At 50.4% G+C, this 20,557-nt stretch overlaps 1 protein-coding gene across 1 annotated transcript; it reads left to right on the top strand.

Annotated features, from left to right (window-relative positions):
• The first annotated feature begins 7,511 nt into the window (after nt 1-7,511).
• On the top strand, nt 7,512-13,141 carry Fitm2 (fat storage inducing transmembrane protein 2). The gene is made up of 2 exons (XM_048349470.1): nt 7,512-7,747; nt 9,829-13,141. The coding sequence occupies exons 1-2, from the start codon at nt 7,575-7,577 to the stop codon at nt 10,442-10,444; spliced, it is 789 nt and encodes a 262-aa protein (XP_048205427.1). The 5' UTR covers nt 7,512-7,574; the 3' UTR covers nt 10,445-13,141.
• The last annotated feature ends 7,416 nt before the right edge of the window (nt 13,142-20,557 follow it).

Here is a 20,557-nt window from a genome sequence, read left to right as displayed (position 1 = left end):
GAGAGAAGAGAGAGAGGAGAGGAGAAAGAAAGAATGATGAAGAAAAAGAAATAGGAAAGTAGGAGAGAAAGGCAAAAGGGAAAACAAAACAGAGAAGGGGAGAGGAGGGGAGAGTAGACGAGAGGAGAAGAAAGAGGGGAGAGGAGATAGAAGAGAGGAAAGGAGAGGAGAAGAGGAAAGAAGAGAAGAGAAGAGAAGGGAAGGGACGGTAGAGGAAGGACTTGGGGGGCAGGCAGTATCCTGTTTTGGGTGTGGGAGCTCATACCCAAGACACAGGCAGCCCCAGCAGGTGGCAAGAGGTGGCAAAGATGCCAGGGACCTTTGCAGACTCCCTGACCCTCCTGGCAGCTCAGCGAGTTTAACAGTCCTGCGAGGAATGGATGACATCTGACGTCCTGGCCCCACGGCCCCCCTCCCCTTCCAGCCCTGCCAGCTTGGACAGGGAGGCCCCGCCCACTGCCAGGGATTTATGGATCTGTGTGTGTGTGTCTGTCTGTCTGTGTATCTGTACGTCTGTCTATCCTGTCTCTCTCTCTCCCTCCCCCCTCTCTCTGATTTTCTGATGTTCCTGCTTCATCCTGAGCTGTGCGGGGCTAGGGCTGAGCTGAGGAGGAGGACAGGAGTAGGACAAAGGCGTGGGAATCCCCGGTACCCCCAGCCCCACAGCCTATCTCGGCTCTCCAGATCCGGACCGATTAAGGATGTCTGGCATCCTGGAAGTGTCTTCTTCTCAAGTTCCCCTAGGGAACCCTCCAGTCTTGAAGTGGGGGAGGGGGGGACGAGGGGGACAGGTAAGATTATCTGGGCTCAGGAACCAGGCTCTAGTCTGAGAGCTCGACACACACACACACACACACACACAGGCTCTGCCAATTCTAACAGGCAAATGTTGCTGCCTTCTTCATAGATGAAGAGACTGAGTCCCAGTGGCAAGGGAGGAAGTCAGCACAAAGTGAACAGGACTGGGATTCAAGTCCAAGTCTGACCCCAGGACCTTGTGGGTATCTGGAAAAGTTGCCACTTTTAGAACCAAATACTGATGCGTGAGGTGGAGGGGGCCCTGGAGAAGCCATTATGACGCCATGTGAACTTAGTACCATGTGGCGTGGTTCATTAGGTCCATGCTCTGGGTTCAAATCCTCTTTTGCTGCACATGCTGACTGACCAAAGGGGGGGTCTCAATTATTTTGTGTCTCATCTGTCCAAATGGAGAAATCACAATGCACACTTCCATCACTCTGTTGCAAGATGAAAAGAATGATCAGATGTGGGGTTAGGACAGAAGTTGGCACCCAGAAAGTGCTGGGGGCGGGGGGAGGATTATGCATCTAGGCTAAACTTGTTTATTACATGCGTCAGCACATACATGTGCATTCAACTGCATGTGGGAGTATATCCACCTGTGAGCAGGCACACATATGTAAGCTTAAAGCCTTGCTTTTTGTGTTGCTGAAGTTCTGGCTCAAGTAAGGGTTTACTTTCCTCTTCTCTGATATTTTATATTTTGCATGGCTTTTGTAATAAGAGGGTACAGTTACAGCAAGGAAAGTATTGTATAAAAAACACCAGGGGCCTCTAGGCATTCAGACACAGTGAGACCAAAGGAGGATACTCTTAGGAGGAACACAATGGAGCAATACCTGTGTGCCTCTAATCATATAAAATAATGTTTATCAAAAAGAACTCCAGGAAATGGAAACAAGTGGTTTTTTTCTTCGTTACTGTTTTTTGTTTTCTTTTTTTTCTTGTTTGTCCATCTATCTGTCTTTGGGAGGGCAAAGGGGGCACAGAAATGGAGGGATAAAGGCTGAACAAATGCAGCAACAGCACTCACTAGACACTATGTTGAAAGTGAGCTATACAAATGTGGGTGGGGATGGGAGGGAAAAACTAGGAGAGAGCAAGGGAAGGGGTGACATTGTACAAAAAGCAATGTACTCTTTACCTGACTTACATAACTCACCTTTATAATAACAATAATTTTTTTTAAAAGGAGGAGCCAGGTGCTGGTGGCTCATGCCTGTAATCCTACCTATATGGGAGGCTGAGATTTGAGGATCAGGGTTCAAAGTCAGCCTGGGCAGGAAAGTCTATGAGAGTTTTATCTTCAAAAAGCCAGAAGTAGGGGCTGGGAATATGGCCTAGTGGCAAGAGTGCTTGCCTCGTATACATGAGGCCCTGGGTTCGATTCCTCAGCATCACATATACAGAAAATGGCCAGAAGGGGCGCTGTGGCTCAAGTGGCAGAGTGCTAGCCTTGAGCAAAAAGAAGCCAGGGACAGTGCTTAAGCCCTGAGTTCAAGCTCCAGGACTGGCAAAAAAAAAAAAAAAAAAAAAAAAAAAAAGCCAGAAGTGGAGCTGTGGCTCTAGTGACAGTGCATACTAACCTTGAGTGAAAAATCTAAGGGACAGCACCTAGGCCCTGAGGTCAAGCCCCAGTGTGCGACACAGACACAGACACAGACACACACACACACACACACACACACACACACACACACTCCCAAACCCAAAAACCAAAGGTAAAAGCATTTGTCTTCCTCAGTCTCTTCTTTTAATGACCTCTGAGAAAATCCAAGCGGGTCTCAGTCTGGAGGTGGCGAGCTGAGGCCCCAGCTGTGCTGGCAGCTCAGGCTCTGCCTGGGATGGGGCCCCTCAAGCCAGGTCCTCCCCAGACACGTGAATTCTCCCCAGTCAGCCACCGGGCTCCTACTCCTCCTCTTCAACCCAGACAGTAGTGTCCGCCAAAGCACACAGCTTCCCCTGCCAGAGTCCCCAGCGGGCCAGTGACTTCCCTGTGCTGGGAGCAGGGATGATGGCATGGTGAGGCTGGGCAGGCAGGCGGGGTGGGGGGGGATGCCATTCCTGAGCCCTGCTGGGCTTTCTCATTGACAGAAGGACCCCGCTGGTCAACAGAGCCTCAGGTCTGCTCCAGTGTGCCGGGCCTCCTGAGGCAAGTCCTTACCCATCTCTGGGCCCACTGGGAGAACAAAGGGAAGGCTCTGCTGGAGATGGCAGGCTGGGACCCTGCATGCCAAGTGGGCATGGTGCCATCCACCCCTTCACCTCATGGCCCATTACCAAGACGAAGACCCCAAGGAGCTGGGCACTAGGGCTCATGCTTGTCATCCTAGCTACTCAGAGGCTGGGGTCTGAGGATCGAGGTTTGAAGCCAACCCAGGCAAGAACCAATTAACCACCAAAAAGATGAAAGTGAAGCTGTGGCTCAAGTGGTAGAGCACCAGCCTTGAGCAAAATAGCTAAGGAAGAACACCCAAGACCTGAGTTCAAGCCTACACACACACACACACACACACACACACACACACACACACTCACTCAAAAAATAGAAGTACACAGAAGCCTCTCTGGCTTGTCCCGGGGTTTGCATATGTACAGTTCACACACTTGCTGGCCACATCCTCTTCCCACAATCCCTGTCCTCACACCCTTTCCTGCCCACCCCGCGTGTATGATAAATACTGCCTTCCTAAATTCCACCCCAGCAGGCACACAGGGGCTTCATGCTAGCTTTTCTCACCATCACAGGGCGTGATGGACGCACTTACCCTGCCAAATAGTCCCATCACCAACCCCTTCCCCCTGTTTGTATCCACAAGGAAACTGAGGCACCACCAGTGAGTCATTTGCCCCATGTCACACCTCCGGTGGTGGCAGAGATTGGCGGGCAAGTTACTCTCTCCACAGACAGACAAGACAGACAGACAGACAGACAGACAGAGAGAAGATACCACTTATAACCTGGACATACTGACAAAACTATCAGCTCTGTCCCAAGAGAAGTCCAGGGAATCACCCCAACAGCTGGTCACACAGCAGCACCTGAGGCTGCTACCCTTTATTGGGCCCCCCTTTCAGCTCCCCCAGGGACAAAAGCTGGTCCCAGTTTGCCCTTGGTAAATTGGCAGCAGGTAAAAATGCCTGGGGTGGGGCAGGAAATAATCAGAAGTGGCCAACATTATGGGTTGTTCCACTTGCCCTAGTGTAAACACAGTTTTCTATTCCCCGGATCCGACAGCACAGAGTTCTGGTCCTCCCTCATTTTTGCCCCAACTAGAAATCGCTCAGGGCTTGGAAACTAAGGAGAAATCCTTTCAGAGAGGAGTCCAAGATGGCGCAGCCTGTTGGTGAGCTGCCCGTGGGTTCCAGATCCTGACAGCCCCGCCCAGGGTCTATCTCCCAGCTGTGTGACCATTGGCAAGTTTCTCAACCTTTCTGTGTCTCAGTTTACTCATCTATAAAGTGAAATCACACGATGACATCATCAACAGGACTTGATACTTGCCTAGCACAGAGCAGTCAATAAATAAGAAAGAGTAATAGTGATTAATAGTAGTAATGTAGCCAGCTCCAAAGGCTTTCTTTTCCTTCTTTCCTCCCTCCCTCCCTCCTCCCTTCCTTCCTTCTTTCTTCCCTCCTTCCTTCCATTCCTTCCTCCTCCTCTCCCTCTCTTCCTCCTTTCTCTCCCTCTTTTCTTTGATTCTTCCCTACTTTCTCTTTCTTTTCTTTTCTTTGGGGCTGGTGGTGGTGATTTAGGATCTTGAGATCAGCACAAGCTGATCTCAAACTCACCATCCTCCTGCCTCAGCCTCCCAAGTGCTGAGATGTGTGCCGATGTACCTGGCTCTGACTGTAAACTTCTTTTTTTTGTTTGTTTGTTTGTTTTTTGGCCAGTCCTGGGGCTTGGACTCAGGGCCTGAGCACTGTCCCTGGCTTCTTTCCACTCTAGGCTAGCACTCCGCCACCAGAGCCACAGAGCCCCTTCTGGCCATTTTCCATATATGTGGTGCTGGGGAATCGAACCGAGAGCTTCATGTGTAGGAGGCAAGCACTCTTGCCACTAGGCCATATTCCCAGCCTGACTGTAAACTTCTTAATGGAAGAGCTACTGCCCAGAATTTCCCTGCCCCTCTGAAGTCACGATATTAGTAATAGGTGACAATAGTAGAAAACAGGAAACCAGCAGAGGTCAGCTGGGGAGAGTCAGGGTACAGGCACTCAGAGAGAGAGAGAACAGAGTGGCAGGGGGCTGAGGCTGGAGAGTGGGGTTCGTCTGCAGAGTGAGAAAGGCCGGCTAGGGGAGGGCAAGAGCATACCAGGAGGAGTGGGAGGGGGTGTGTGGATCTCAGCGCCCCACTGAGGGTGGGAGGAAGGGCTGGGGTTAGTGCTGCCAGGAAAAGGGCTTTGTTTACCAGCCCAACATCCAGGACCAGATTTCTCCCCTGACCCCAGGACCCCGAAACCCAGAGGGGTCATTTACACCCTGCTGGGTGTTGATCAAGAAGGAGGGTGGGGGTGTCAGCCAGCAGAGAGGTGCCAGAAGGCTGGGGTGGCCGCCAGGGCCAGGTGCAGAGTGAGTGGGGCTCAGCTGCAGGACCCCCGAGGGCTGCTGGGATGCCGAGAGCTCCAGCCACACCCTGGCCCTGCACGGAGCGAGGTCAAGGCCATGCCCCGGGGCCTGCGGCCCTAGAGTAGGAAATCCTCCTTGCCCTGGTCCTGCCAGGGCAGCTGCAAGGCCAGGTGTGGCTGCGGAATTTGCTGCGTTGCTGGCCCGCAGCAGCTGGAGCGGAAAAGCTCTGGTGTCAGCGCCCACATTCTTGCGCACCCGTGGCCACCGCCCAGCCCCGGACCCTAAGAATTTATGGGAGTGTTGAGACCTTGGGACCCTCCGGGCAACTTGCTGTGCTCTTCCATAGTGTGAGAACTGAGCTGCTGTGCTTAGCAACACTAAGCCTTTCCTACAAGCTACCATAAACACACCCCAAAGAGCATCTTTACTTTAGCGGTGTTTATTGTGCTCCTAGTGTATATCTTCCACCCCCACCCCCACCCCCAAAAAGGTTCACATACTTATCTGGACAAAGAAGGAAATTGACCCCACACTGTTCTTGCGCTGTCCCTTAGCCCTTTCCACTCCAGGCAGTCACAGCTCTACTTCTAGCTTTTTGGTGGTTCATTGGAGGTAAGAGTCTCATGGAGGGGGGTGGGGGTGGGGGGACGGACAAAAATAAAACTAACCCCGAATAACAAAAACCAAATTTAACAAATTTAGAAAGGAAAAAAACCCTCAAGGAAAGAACCTAAGCCTCAAAAGTCTCATGGACTTTTGTGGAGGGTGGGCTGGGTTTGAACTGTGATCTTCAGATTTTAGCCTCCTGGACCTTTGGACTAGAAAGAGCAATGGCCAGAAGTTAATAAGGACAGAGATCTTGGAGAGCCAGCCACCTGCTGGGAGTTACAACCTGCCCTCTCCCCTTTCCTCCCAAATCGAAGTGAATTATTTCCCACACTCAGGCCAACAAAAGGGCACCTGCTGGCTGCACTTCAAGGAATGCCTGCTTCTCCTGGCATCCTCTGGCAGATCCCTGGCCCAGCCTTCAGAGCTGGCTTAGAGGGCAGCCATCTTTTCCAAGAATGCTCCTGCCCTTTCTCTGCATGTGCTCCCTTCCCCCCCCCCCCCCCCACTTCTCTGCTGAGCCCAAGAATCTGTCCATCACAGCATCTTCTGGGCAGAAAGCATCTTGCCTAGCCATCCCTTTTGGTTATTTCTCTCCTCTGTATAAAGAAGAAATTTAAAATAGTAACTTATTTTCCTTTAGTTCAGTGTATTAATGACGAATCTGTAGGCTGGGAGTACAGTGTGTGCATAGCATGCTTAAGACTCTGGGCTTGATATTCAAGAACAAACTGGGTGGGCTGGGAATACGGCCTAGTGGCAAGAGTGCTTGCCTCATATACATGAAGCCTTGGGTTCGATTCCTCAGCACCACATATATACAATAAGGCCAGAAGTGGCGCTGTGGCTCAAGTGGCAGAGTGCTAGCCTTGAGCAAAAAGAAGCCAGGGACAGAGCTCAGGCCCTGAGTTCAAGCCCCAGGACTGGCAAAAAAAAAAAAAAGAACAAACTGGGTGTGGTGGTTCTTGCCTGTAATCTCGGGGGCATGGAAGGAAGATAGGACCAGCCCTGGGCAAAAGTGAAAACTGAGTAAAGCAAGCAAACAACAAAAACAAAAACTCCGGCAATGGCCATGCTCAAGTTTGCTACTATGGGCTTGTTTGCTTTAGATTCTGAAGTTGAGAGCACGTGGCATTTGTTTTTCTGTATCTGACTCAGTTCATCAGTTCTTGGGAAAAGCTCACGTCTTCTGGTCTCCCCACCATGGATGAGAAACTGAGGCAGCTGGGATGGAGGAGGTGACTTGGGGTTTCCAAGAGAGACTAAACGATACTGTGCACACCGCTCCAATTCCTGCAGGGCTGCGCGTATCCTTCCAGCTCTTTTCCCCAGGACAGAGCCCAGACTCAGAGGCTCAGTCGCATCCACAGTCCCCACAGGGGTGCAGAACCGCGCGTGTGCGCGCGCGCTGCCGAGGCCCGCAGCGGCCACCAGAGGGAGCGCGCGGGCCCCGCCGGGTGGGCGTGGCTGGCGAGGCGTCGCGCATGCGCGCGCAGGGGAAGGGGGGCGGAGCCGCCCGTCCGTCCGGGCGCGCAGGGCGGCGGGACGGTGGCCGCGAAGGCGCCGGAGAGGCGGACGGTGGCCGGCGAGGTTCGGCATGGAGCACCTGGAGCGCTGCGCGTGGTTCCTCCGCGGGACGCTGGTGAGGGCGGCCGTGCGGCGGTACCTGCCCTGGGCGCTGGTCACCTCCATGCTGGCGGGCTCCCTCCTCAAGGAGCTGTCCCCGCTGCCCGAGAGCTACCTCAGCAACAAGCGCAACGTCCTCAACGTGTGAGTGTCCCCCCACCCCACCCCCGGGGTCCGGCCCGCACCGCGAGGGCGCCGCCGTCGGGGCCCCGCGGGACGGGGACGTCGGCGGGACGTCCGGGCCCTAGCAGCCGCCTGCGCCTCCTCCCGGGGCCCGGGGACCCCGGACGAAGTGGAGGTGTCGCGGGGGCGCGGACGGGACAGCCGGGCTGGACGGGTGCGCGTCGGCACGGGTGGGGGCGAGGGTGAGATCGGGCCCGGAGCCGGCCCCCCCACCTCCCCCTGGAACTCAAGGGAGCCGTCCCTTGTCCTTCTGTCTGTGACCCTCCAATAACCCTGCCCCATCACCGTCTCGGGAGGACCCTCCACTCCCCCAGGCCTCCCCTCCGCCCCCCCAGCACCACGCTGGCCTGCCTCCCCCAGCCCGGGCAGAACCCCCGCTCCACCCTGGCAGAGACGGGAACCCTCTGCGCTCGATAACCTTTCCCCTGGATCGCCCTGCACCTTCCCAGTCACCCCGAGTGCATGGCCGCCGTCCAGGAAAGCAGTCCCGGTTTGGCTCTTTGGGACATCTCATTAACTCCGCCCATCCACTTTTATTTTTTAATCCAGATTGTACATTTATTGCACAAAACACTGCTGTCGTAATAAAGCAGAATTGGAAGCTGAGATGACTCCCTCGTGGGAGTCTAATGCCTCCCCTTCTCCCGAGTCCGCCCCTACTTTGATTATTGACATCAAGCCCCGGTTTCTCTCCCACGCAGTTCTTTCCAAATGCCTGACAAGTCTTGGCTCCACCGAGCCCCTCGCTATCAGTGTGGGGACCGGTTTAAGTGACAGTCCCTTAGGTGGTGTCTGAGAAGCCATTGGAACCTAGGACAGAGGCATGGTGTCCTTGGCCCACCCCAGCAGCTGGGCTAAGAATAGATACTTAAAGCCTCCAGTCTTCACAGAGTTTTCCAAAGCTAGTCCTCAGGCCAGCCACTCAACTTTCCTTTGCACAGGGAAGGCAGGGACCCCCTCCTCTCACCTGGGCAAACTCAAGCGGCCTGGCACAAGAGCCCTTGTGATTTGAGGGTAGCCATGGCTTCTGGTGTTTTGCTTCAAGATGCTGGGTTAATTAAGGGGAGGGGACTAGTGGTAACTCATTGGATGTGGAAAGGACCTTGAAAACTGTTGATGCCTTCAGCTCTGCCACCGAGGAGAGAGAGGAAACCTAGAGAGGTGTAGTAACAGTTTAAGTCAGAGTCAGGATTTGAATTCAGGTCTTCTAGCTTGAAGTAAAGCTCTTTGTTACGGGAGTTTTTTTTCCTCCATGTAGGCAAAAGGCCTATGTGCTTTGGGGCCAGCTGAAGTAGGATTTAATCTGTGCTTGCCATTGTCTCACTGTGACCTTTGGCTAAGTACTGAACTTTTTCTTTTTTTTAAAATATATTTTTGGTGCCAGTTGTGGGGCTTGAACTCAGGGCCTGGGTGCTGTCTCTGAGCTTCTGTGGCTCAAGGCTAGCACTCTACCACTTGAGCCACAGCACCACTTCTGGCTTTTTCTGAGGAGTTTATTGGAGATTTGAGTTTTGTGGACTTTTCTGCTGTGTGTGGCTTTGAACTGAGATCCTCATATCTCAGCCTCCTGAGTAGGTAGGAGTTCAGGCATGAGCCGCAGGTGCCCAGCTTAAGTACTGAAATTTTGAAGTCTCAAGTTCTGTCTTTAAACGGGTCCTCCCAGGGTACTTGGGAGTGTCCTATGGAAAGTGAATGTGTATGAAAGCGCTGAGCATTTGATAGATGCTCAACTATTATTGCTGTTCCAAACAAACAACACAGTGCTAAAATTACATGCCCTGGAGTTGAATCCTAGCTCTACTACTGAGACTTCCACTTTGTATTATATCTCTCTGTGCCTCAGTTTCCTTATCTGTAAACCAGGGCTGACAAATAGTACCTATCCATAGAGTGAAGGACTAAATAGTCAAATAGTCAGTGAAGCACTTAGTGAAGGCCTGAAACATGGTCGCCCTTAGGATCTTCGCTCAGTTTCTCCCACTGCCCTTCCCTTGGGGCTTTCTGACCGGCCCTTCTTCACTTGAATCTTCCTCCTCTGTCAGGTACTTTGTCAAACTGGCCTGGGCCTGGACGTTCTGTCTCCTCCTGCCTTTCATTGCCCTCACCAACTACCACCTGACAGGCAAGGCTGGCCTGGTCCTGCGGCGGCTCAGCACCCTGCTGGTGGGCACGGCCATCTGGTATGCCTGCACGGCCCTCTTTTCCAACATCGAGCACTACACAGGCAACTGCTACCACTCGCCCGCCTTGGACAGGGTCCGGGAGGAGCACCAGAGCAAACAGCAGTGTCACCGGGAAGGGGGCTTCTGGCATGGCTTCGACATCTCGGGCCATGCCTTCCTGCTGACCTTCTGTGCCCTCATGATCGTGGAGGAGATGGCTGTGCTGCATGAGGTGAAGACGGACCGGAGCCACTACCTCCACACCGCCATCACCACGCTGGTCATCGCCCTGGGCTTCCTCACCTTCATCTGGGTGTGGATGTTTCTGTGCACAGCCGTGTATTTCCATGACTTTTCTCAGAAAGTATTTGGCACCTTGTTTGGGTTGCTGGGCTGGTATGGGACCTATGGGTGTTGGTACCTGAAATCCTTTTCCCCAGGACTTCCTCCCCAGAGCTGTAGTTTGACTTTGAAGCAAGACAGTTATAAGAAGTAAAAGAGAAACAGAACTGGGGTGGGGTGGAGTGGGGGGAGTCAATGGCTAATATATATATATTTCCATGTATTTTGTTTAGATACTGGTTAAATTATTTATTCCATTTCAGAGAGGAAGCTTCACAGGCAGTTTTGGGGGTGATGTGGAGTCTGGGGAGTTTTAGTCTTCGGGCTCTCCTTAGTGACATTACCTGTGTCACAGACGCCACCATTTCTGTCAGGCACTTTTCATCCCTGGCAGGACTTGACCTTAGCCTGGCACACTCTTTTGCCCCTAGACAGGGAAACACAAGGCTCGGCGATAGAAGAGAATCAGGAAAGTGTCATGTGGCTCGAGGGGACAGGCCAGAGCCTCAGACCCCGCCGCTACCATTTGCCTGATTCTCATTCTCTTGATTTTATTGACTGTTAGTGCTGCTCATTTGAACAGTATTTTTCTGGTCAATATTGCATATGCACTTATTTCTGGCAGGGTTCTGTATAAAACACCCAATGCCCGAGAGACACTCAGATTGTAATACAGTATCTGTTTCCTCCGTGGAATGTTGAATATTTGTATCTGGCTGCGATCAGCCATTAGACTGCAGTGCCTGGATGATTTCTATGTAACGAACAATGACATTTTTCTGCCCACACTATTGTTGTACGATCGTTTTGGGGGCAATAAGGTTACCTTTATTACTATCTTTTCCTCTTCTACTTCCAGTGAATGCTTTATACGTTTTTAACAGCTACAGCATTTGCTCCTTGTTGATAAGCTGAGAACCCCTCACAGCTCCAGGGTTGCCCTTTGGCACACATTGACTGTTTTCTGGGGTTAATTTTAGAACACTAATTTGCGCTATATAAACCAAACTCTTGGCTTAGAGGATTAAGTTCCATCTCTTGTTAAGAATAAAACTGGAAAGCAGATATTTTAATCATTTGACATATTTTACAGTGTGTGTTTGTACTGCAGCTCTTCCTGAACACACGTCGGGGCTGTAGACTGAACACAGCCAACTTTCTTCTGTAAGCAATGAGTGGTACTGGGCCATGTGGCCCAAGGCCTTTCACCTTTGGACAAGATTTGGATCATTGGGAAGTGAAGACAGATGTGCCTCTGTGATACAAGAAGCCAGCCTGTGGGCAAAGACATCTTGATTAAACAGTGGCATGATTTTGGTCCCACCTACTCCCATTCACACTACCCACAGAAGCGCACAGGGCTGGCCCTGCTCGCTGGTCCCACCCGCTGGTCTTGCAGTCCGTCTACCTCTTCTTCCCTCCTTGAAGCACTCCTCAGTTTCACTTTGTTCTGTGCCTTCACTGAGAAGGCTGAGGAGGGTTAGAAGTCCTGTCACCTCCGTCCCACAAGGCACAGTTCCACTCGAGGATAAAAAGTTCCCTTTTTTCTCCCAGACTGTCTGTTAGGCCTTTGAGCCTGAGTCCTGGGCTTCTTGGATAGTCACCTAAGCTGTTCTGATGCCTCTCCCCCAGTGGATAATAGTATTTAACCGATAAGCAATACACTCGATTCAAGCTTAGCTTGTGAGGAGCTTCACAACTCTGAAGAGCATTTTTTTTTTATGTGAAGGTATTTGAAGTATGTATTTCACATCCCAATGAGCTGCAGTCCACTTCACTGATTAAAACATGAGGTGGGAGATGTCTCCAAGAAGGGAGAAATACAGGCAATGATGTCATGGTGGGAGATGTCATGGTGCTTTGGAAAGAAGGGACGGGTCAGTAGAGAGAACCTGTCACCCTGGGATTTCCATCTGTATCTGGGGTGTCTGACAGTGGGGCTGGGGCAGACTACAGGGCTGTGTCACCCAGGTTGAAATTTCTCAAGTTACATGTTCAGCACCAGCAGGGAACAGGCACAGGTGTTTCTACAAGTTCACTTGTCACACGTCAGTCTCCAGACACTTTTCTTATGCTCTGATCCAGGCTTACCACTAAATGGACTACAAGTGGGAACTGTCGGTTACCTAGTCTTCTGTGTGTACTGGGCCTTTGCCACCTGCTCATCCTTGATGCCCTTAGTTTTCCTTTCGTTTTGTGTTTGCTTTTGGTTTTTAGTGCTGGGAATGCAGCCCAGGGCCTGGTGCCTGCTGGGCAAGCCCTCTGCCTCTCAGCCACATGCCCAGCTCCCTTTGGGACCCTAAAGAGCATGCTCTCCTACCCTGTGTGAGGCAGCATGGCCTCACACGCCGAAGTGGGGGGCTGGCAAATGTGGGATGTAGGCTTGAACCTGGGTGCCACCCCCAAGTGTCCCATGGCCATGTGGGCAAGATGATACTGTTGGGGTTAAAAGAGATGATGCACGTACAGTGCTGAGCATCGGCACTTTGCAGGTGATCTCTCCCCATCTCCTTTTCCCAGGCAGCCTTTGGGATGGATCTTTGGGCTCCTCTAAATACCCTCTAACATCTCTCGTGGAGCCATTTGCTGTCTGGGTCACCCATCAACACAGTCTCATAGTGTCTTTTGAAGTGTTTATTGTCCCCAGGTGCTGAACACGAGGCTTTGGGATTGCAGAGTCTTGCCATGCGTGTTTTGCCTCTAGGTAAAGGTTCACTCACTCGTTTCCGTGTGCATCTGTCATTGTCTGGGTGCCAGATTGTATTTCGAGAATGGCTCGTGCCACTGTTAAACACACAAATTCTGTGTGGAAACAAGCAGATTAAAGTACACTGGAGATAACAGAAACGCATACCCTGCTGTGTCATGTGTTCTTTTCCACACCCCTGAGCAAGTCCAAGTCCATGGTAGGTGACTCTTTCTTGAGTTATTTGTTGTGGTAGGGTAATTCATACCTGTATGTTTTTTTTGGCTTTTGTTTTGTTTTGTTTTTTTGCCTACATCCCGTATTCTGAGCACACCTATTTCCCTGCCTGCCTTACTCTTCTGTCAGGATCTTGGGGCCTGGGTTAGCCAGAGGGGAAAGGCAGAGCTGGGCCTCTGAAGGCCTAGCTGAAAAGCAGTGACTAGGTTCACACTGGTGCAGACACCTTCCCAAGCACTCACAGCTCCCCCCCCCCCCCCCCCCGCCCCAAGGCCACCACACCCTGACAGTGTCTTGCATCTCCAGTGCCTACTCACTTGTCAGCCGAGCTGCTTTGACACCTCCTGGCGGCATCTGTCAAAAGCTCGATGGCTCCAGGATTAGTAACTCCTCAGGCAGAAGACGTCCCTGTTCATGCTCCTTCTGGGGCATCAGATCAGCCCTCCCAGAGATCACACTGAGCTCAGAACGGTGGGGGGAGCGGGGCACGGGGGACCGGAGGAACCAGAGTTCCTTCCTAGAGAAAGTCCTGTGCTAGGCTTGAAACTTTGACATGTTTCTCCACATTGGCGGCAAAGTCTGGGCCTGAGAACATAGGGCAGGAAATGATCAGCCTAGGTGGATTATCCAGGAGCATTTTCCTAAAAGGTAACAGTTCTCTGAGGTTCTGAAGGACGAAGAGTTGAAGCAGTTTGGTGGAAAAGGAAGCCCTTGGCAGGAAGACAGTACATTCAAAGGCACAGAGAGTCCCATGATTCTTTGCATGTGTGCTGGTACCAGGGCTTGAACTCTGGACCTGGGTGCTGTCCCTTAGCTTTTCTGCTTAAGGCTGTCACTTGAGCCACCTCTCCTAGCTTTTTACTGGTTACTTGGAGATAAGAGTCTCACAGGACTTAGTTGCCTAGGCTGGCTTTGAATCTTGATCCTCAGGTCCTCAGCCTTCTGAGTAGCTAGGATTACAGGTGGGAGCCATGCCTGGCCTGTCCCATGATTTTACTTAGATGGGGAAACCTAATTTTCATGACATTTTTAATACCCGAAATTGAAGAAAGGCACACTGAAACGACTGTCATGGAGGCCATAGGCGTGCCCCACTGACAGAAACCACTGTCAGCTGGGACAGACAGGCCTGGAGCCTGACCTGGGCTGGGTTCTACCAGTTTTGCTGTGGCATCCTAAGCTAGTCACTCAGCAACTCAGTCTCGGTATCCTCATCTGACAGACACTGGGGCCTGACTGAAGAGTTTCCCTAACCTGCTAACCCTCTGTACTCTTATTTCTCTGTTTTGCTTGGTGAGAAGTTCTCCCAAGCTGGCTATGGCTTTTATTTTAGGAAACGAAGTGAGAAGAAAATCCTCCTCAGGGCTGAGGTGGCAGCTGGCTTCCTGGTGAGTGATGGAGAGCAGACTTGGAGATGATCACCGCCTGCCTTTCTTTTTTTTCTCCATGGGCACCCTGATGAGTTCAGGCCTGATTACATGTTTGTCGCAGGAAGCAGCTTCCCCAGAGGAATGAACTATGGAAGTCTTTACGAAGTCTCCAAAATCAAAGTTTGTTGGGGGGGGGGGAGAGGACTGCTGGGAATGGAACCCAGGATCTTTTAAGTATGCCAAGCAACTGCTCCACTACTGAGCCACAGCCCACCCCACTTTTTTTTTCCTTTTAATTTGGATACAAGTTGTTGCTAAGTTGCCCCGACTGGCTTTAAACTTGCTAGGTAGCTCAGACTGGCCTCAGACTCATGATCTTCCTCCCTAATAACTGGATTTACAGATGTGCAAAAAAAAAATTATAGCTATCAAGAAGGTAGGTTTTAGCCAGGAGCCAGTGGCTCATACCTATAATTCTAGCTATTTAGGAAGCTGAGATCTGGGTATCACAGTTAAAAGCCAGCCCAGGCAGAAAAGTCTGTAAGACTTTTATCTCCAACTAACCACCAAAAAGTTGGAAGTGGAGCTGTGGCTCAAGCGCTGGAGTGCTAGCCTTGAGTGGACAAGCTCAGGGACAGCATCCAGACCTCTGAGTCAAGCCCCAGACTGTTACCAAAAAAAAAAAAAAAAAAAAAAAAGGTAGATTCTGTTAAGAGAACCCCTGTACAGCTTAGACACCGCTGAACACATCGTACAAAGAACAGGGACTCTCCTATCTTAAAGGAAAGGGGGCTGTGACAGAGTGGTACCACCTACTTAGATAATCACTTCAGATGTGCAGACCCAACCATCTCTGTGTAGGGCTTATGCTGTCAATTGCTTATGGAAAGATTTTATTACAGCTGTCTACAAGAGTGAGAAATAATGGAGAACTTAAATGTCAGTAGTTGCATAAATGATAGTAACTATTAAGCTAGTAATCTAATGCAGTCACTACAAGAATGATGACAGTAGATATAGCATAGAGTCTGGAGGCAGAAATGTGTGGGTTCATGCTATGAGTGTGTAGTTCTGCATCCCTGAGCGCATTTCTGGAGTGTAAAATAGGGCTAATGGTGCCGTGTTTCAGCAGTCTCTGGCCCATTAGTGGAAGAGCACCCAAGGTGCTAGGCACTGTACTCGGCACAGGGATGCAGCTTTCATTCACAGACTCAGGCCTGCCTTCAGTGAGTTCCCGTCTAGCTGGGTGCTGGGCCAGGATAGTAAAACAATAGCACCGAGTGTCTAGAGCAGAGTTGGTGTCTGTTTTATTCTGACATTCCATCACTGTGACAAATACCTGAGAGACTTTGGGTCTGAGTAAGGCCGAATGTCATGGAGCAGGAGCTTGTGGAGGAGGCTCCTTAACATCGAGTAGCCAAGAAATAGAACGAAGTGCGGAGAAAAGCACTTGCCTAGCAAGTATGCTCTGATTCCTTCCCCAGGACTCCCCCCCCCCCAAAAAAAAAGGACTTAAGAGGTAGAGTGAAAGAATAGGAAGGGCCCAGGGCCAAGCTATATGGTTCAACGGCACACCCCAATGACCTCTCTAGTTGGTGGTTCCCCCTTCCACAATTCCACCACTGCTCAATAGTCTGTTCAAATCTTGAGCATCAGTGAATTAAATCATTGATTACGTCAGAGCGCTCAGGGTCTAATCCGCCTCATGCCCTCTCAGACACATGGAAAGTGTGCTTTACCAATGTAGACGTCTCTCAGTCTCATCAGGTGGCTGATCACAATAAGCTGTCACCAGCCTGCCCCCTGTCCGCTGCACACCCAAGCACATTTCTATACACTAGACTGAATCTCCAAAGAAAAACAATAAAATGTTATAATTTTACTCATCATGGTATAACTACCCTGCATACAACCAAAACCATACCAGTTCCTTCCTCACAATCTCAGTTCCAGTAATGCTTAAAAGTTCAAGGCCAACCCAGGAGCCAGTGGCTCATGCCTGTAATCCAAGCTACTCGGGAGGACAAGATCTAAGGAATGTAGTTCAAAGCCAGCCTGAGCAGGAAAGTCTGTGAGACTTCTGCTAGTCAACAAAACCCTTACTGGAGCTATGGCTCAAGTGATAGAGCACAAGCCTTGAGTGAAGAAACTTAGGGACAGTGTCCAGGTTCTGAGTTCAACTCAAGCTTCAGTACTGGCAGTCCCCCCGTCCCAGAGTTCAAAGCTGTGAGCCCTTATAAAAATCAAAAGGAAAAGCCGGGCGCTGGGGTCTCATGCCTGTAATCCTAGCTACTCAAGAGGCCGAGAACTGAGGGGTTGCAGTTTGAAGCCACCTGGGGCAGAAAAGTCCATAAGACTCATCGCCAATAGAGATCTCAGACAAGCTGGAAGTGGCACTGTGGCTCAAGCGGTAGAGTGCTAGCTTTGAGCAAAAGAAGATCTCAGATGAAAAGAGGAGAGAATCACAAAGGTGCAATACCCAAGTGCCTCTTCATATGTATATAAAATAGTACACATACTGAAATGAACTCCAAAGACACGGAAACAAGGACTTAAATTTTTTTCTGATGATTCCGTATTCTTTACCTTATATACTCTTTGCCTTATATATGGTGTATTCATGTGCATATTTGGGAGGGAGGGGAGGCACAGAATTGGAGAAAAAAGAGTGGAAAGAAAATGCAACATGGGAACGTACTGAATGTTGATGAAAGTGAACTACACAATTCTTGGGTGGTGATGGGAAGGAGGGAATGGGAGAAGAGGGAACAGATGACACTAGACAAAAGGAAATGTACTCATTACCTGATACATGTAAATGTAATCCCTCTTTATATCACCTCTATAATATCAATAAAGTAAAATTTATAAAAGTTTTTTTTTTTTTTTTTGGCCAGTCCTGGGCCTTGGACTCAGGGCCTGAGCACTGTCCCTGGCTTCTTCCCGCTCAAGGCTAGCACTCTGCCACTTGAGCCACAGCGCCGCTTCTGGCCGTTTTCTGTATATGTGGTGCTGGGGAATCGAACCTAGGGCCTCGGGTATACCGAGGCAGGCACTCTTGCCACTAGGCTATATCCCCAGCCCAAAGTTTTTTTTTTTTTTTTTTTTTTTTTTTTTTTAAAAAAAAGCTCTCAGGGACAGCACCCAGAATGGGCACCCCTCTCCCCCCCCCCCCCCCAAAAAAAAGTCAAAGAAAATTTGCATAATTCCAAAGGAAGGAGTTGCAAAGGAGAAAGGAAAGATTGAACCAAAGCAAGACCAGAATACAGTAGGGAAAGCTCCAGATCCAGCAGCTGGGTCACGTGGTGCTGTGATGTGGGCTCTGGAGGGCCTGGGCAGCCCCTCTCAGCTCTGGCCTTGCCTCGTGGCTTCTTTATTGGACTAGCTACACTCACTGCCTGAGGCTGCTTTTAGGCATCCTCCCCATCCCAGCGCCTCCCCTGAAGCTTAGGTAGCCCCTTTACTATTTCAAGCATCACCTTCTTAGGGACTCTGACCTCTAGGGCTTGTCTTTGAAATCCAGGTGGAAGCCTCCAGAATCCTGCCCCTCACCTTTTGCATACCTACAAACCCAGCATTTTTGGATGACACCAAGGTCAGCTGCCAGCTAGAGCAGAGCAATAACTGAACCCTCTTGGTTTATGGCTCTGGGTGCTTGGCAGCGGGGCATGGTGAAATTAATGCTGAGGAGACACCTTCTATGTGACACTGTATGGGGCTTGAAGTCTGGGCCTGGGCATTGTCCCTGAGCTTTTGTGCTTACGGCTAGCCCTCTACCACTTGAACCACAGCTCCACTCTGGTTTCTTTGTGGTCAATTGGAGATAAGAGTCTCCTAGACTTTCCTGCCTAGGCTGGCTTTGGACAGCAATCCTTAGATCTCAACCTCCTGAGTATCTTAGGATTGCAGAAGTGAGCCACTGGGCCTGGCTTTAATGCTGTCTTTTTTTTTTTTTTTTTTTTTTTTTTTTTTGCCAGTCCTGGGCTTTGGACTCAGGGCCTGAGCACTGTCCCTGGCTTCTTTTTGCTCAAGGCTAGCACTCTGCCACTTGAGCCACAGCATCACTTATGTGGTGCTGGGGAATCGAACCCATGGCTTCATGTATACGAGGCAAGCATTCTTGCCACTAGGCCATATTCCCAGCCCCTAATGCTGTCTTTTTAAGGGGAAGACTTATCTAATGAGTTTCCACTTTCATACCCTGGAGGCTGAAGATAGGGCGAATCTTGCTGATTTCTGAGATGCTCTACAGGCATCTTATGGTCCCAGAGCTAAGTGCTTGACTTCTTAATGGAGGAGCTAATCTATTTAGCAACTGCTGGAAACTTGCTTTTACTTGTACTTTTTTACCAAAATTAAGTTTTTCAAAGCCTTCTGCCCTTGCGTCCACTATACACCTGGCTAATAGCAGCCAGCAATACCCATGTGGCAACCTAAATACCAGGCTGCCTTGAAATTTCTTCTGGCAGATTAATTAGCCCATCAGCCTCCCAGTAAGTCTCAAGGTATGGACAAGGTGTAGACAAGTTCTCTGCCATAATGCAATATGAATGGGCTCTCCTGCTGTTGCTAATAGAGTCCTTGTTTCCCTCGGAAGCCTAATGAGCAGTCTTTTCCTGTCTGCATTCCTCCGGACATTCTGACCCTTGGGCCCCCTACCAGAATTGCACATTTATACATTAAGCTCTGTTTATATTCTCGCCCTTCTCCAGCTTGCTTCTCTAACCTTTTTCAAATTCTTCAAAAAAAAACAACAAAAAAACCCAGCTCCTCATGGTTAGGTACAATCACAGCAGTGACCCCACTCTTGGTAGCAACCTATGGGGTTAGACTTTTCGTTGCTGTGACACATGCCTGAGAGAAAGAATTTAAGGGGAAGAAAGGTCTGTTTTGGCCTGTGGTTTCAGACGTTTTAGTGCAGAGGTTACTGAAGGCGATGCTCACCTCATGGTGATCTGTGGAGTGCCGCATCTAACCACTAGCCACACAGCACAGGGAAGGCCACTGCTCCCATCACATCGGTCCACGAACAGTTCATTCCACTGTCCCAAGGTCATGGGAATGCCTGCTGTCCATGCAGCAGGAAATAGGCTCCTCCCACAGTGGGAGGGGCTGCAGTTTCAAGGCAAATGCTGTCAAAGTAAAGTTCTGTTGGGATTTTACAATAATCCAATCTTCCGCTCATACCTTGGAAATTTGAGCTCACTGAGCCTCCATTTCATCATCAATGAAACAGAAATCTTTCCGTGCTCTCTCTCATTCTCTTGTAAAAGTCCTAGTGTCATGAGGTAGAGATCGGTCCATTACAGAAGAGTCCTGAGGGTTTTGGGAAGGGCTTGTAGTTCTGAGACAGGCATCCCTGTCTTTGCAATGGCAGTCACCTCTGAGTCTTCATAAGACTAACAAACTTTCTTTTCCTTCTGATCAATCAGACCTTCCCCTACCCTCAGCGACCCAGGCACAGCCTTCATTTATCATTGTCCACAGCTGCTTCCCATCCCTGCTCCGAGTTCTACTGACTTTCCAGCCATATTTCTCCCTTATGCAATCCCAAGGCTGGAGGTTCCTGGGGTGGGGGGTGGGGGTGGGAGGCACAGGGACCTGGCCTTATTTAAGGAGTGTGAGTCAGGGTGTATCATCCAGCAGTGTTTGTCAGTGGATTCTTCTCCTCACCCTCCTTGCCAGTTACTGAGCCCAGGTCAGCACTACCTTCCTGCCCTGCTTCCTCCTCCTGCAGACAGAAGAGGCTGACACAGCATCCTTCCAGTTCAAATCCTTGAGAGAGTCCAAGAAGGCCCAACACACTCATCTTTGCCTTCTGATCAGAAGTGGAATGACAAAAACATCCTTCACAGAGTCAAGCTATCCCCTGTAAATGAAAGGCAAGTTGCTGCAAATCCTGCTACTAAGACAAAGGCAGAATTAGTGGCCCTCTTTGGATTGGTGAGGCAACTGGTACCCAAGTACATATGCT

This window comes from Perognathus longimembris, chromosome 6 (genome assembly GCF_023159225.1).
Source record: "Perognathus longimembris pacificus isolate PPM17 chromosome 6, ASM2315922v1, whole genome shotgun sequence".
In the NCBI taxonomy this organism is placed as follows: domain Eukaryota; kingdom Metazoa; phylum Chordata; class Mammalia; order Rodentia; family Heteromyidae; genus Perognathus; species Perognathus longimembris.
This window is presented reverse-complemented; position numbering and strand designations above follow the sequence as displayed.

Excerpts from the sequence above, each read along its gene's own strand:
- Fitm2 (XM_048349470.1), top strand. The coding sequence starts at position 7,575 with ATGGAGCACCTGGAGCGCTGCGCGTGGTTCCTCCGCGGGACGCTGGTG. Across the intron at positions 7,748-9,828 it reads AAGCGCAACGTCCTCAACGT|GTACTTTGTCAAACTGGCCT; the intron begins GTGAGTGTCCCC and ends CTCCTCTGTCAG.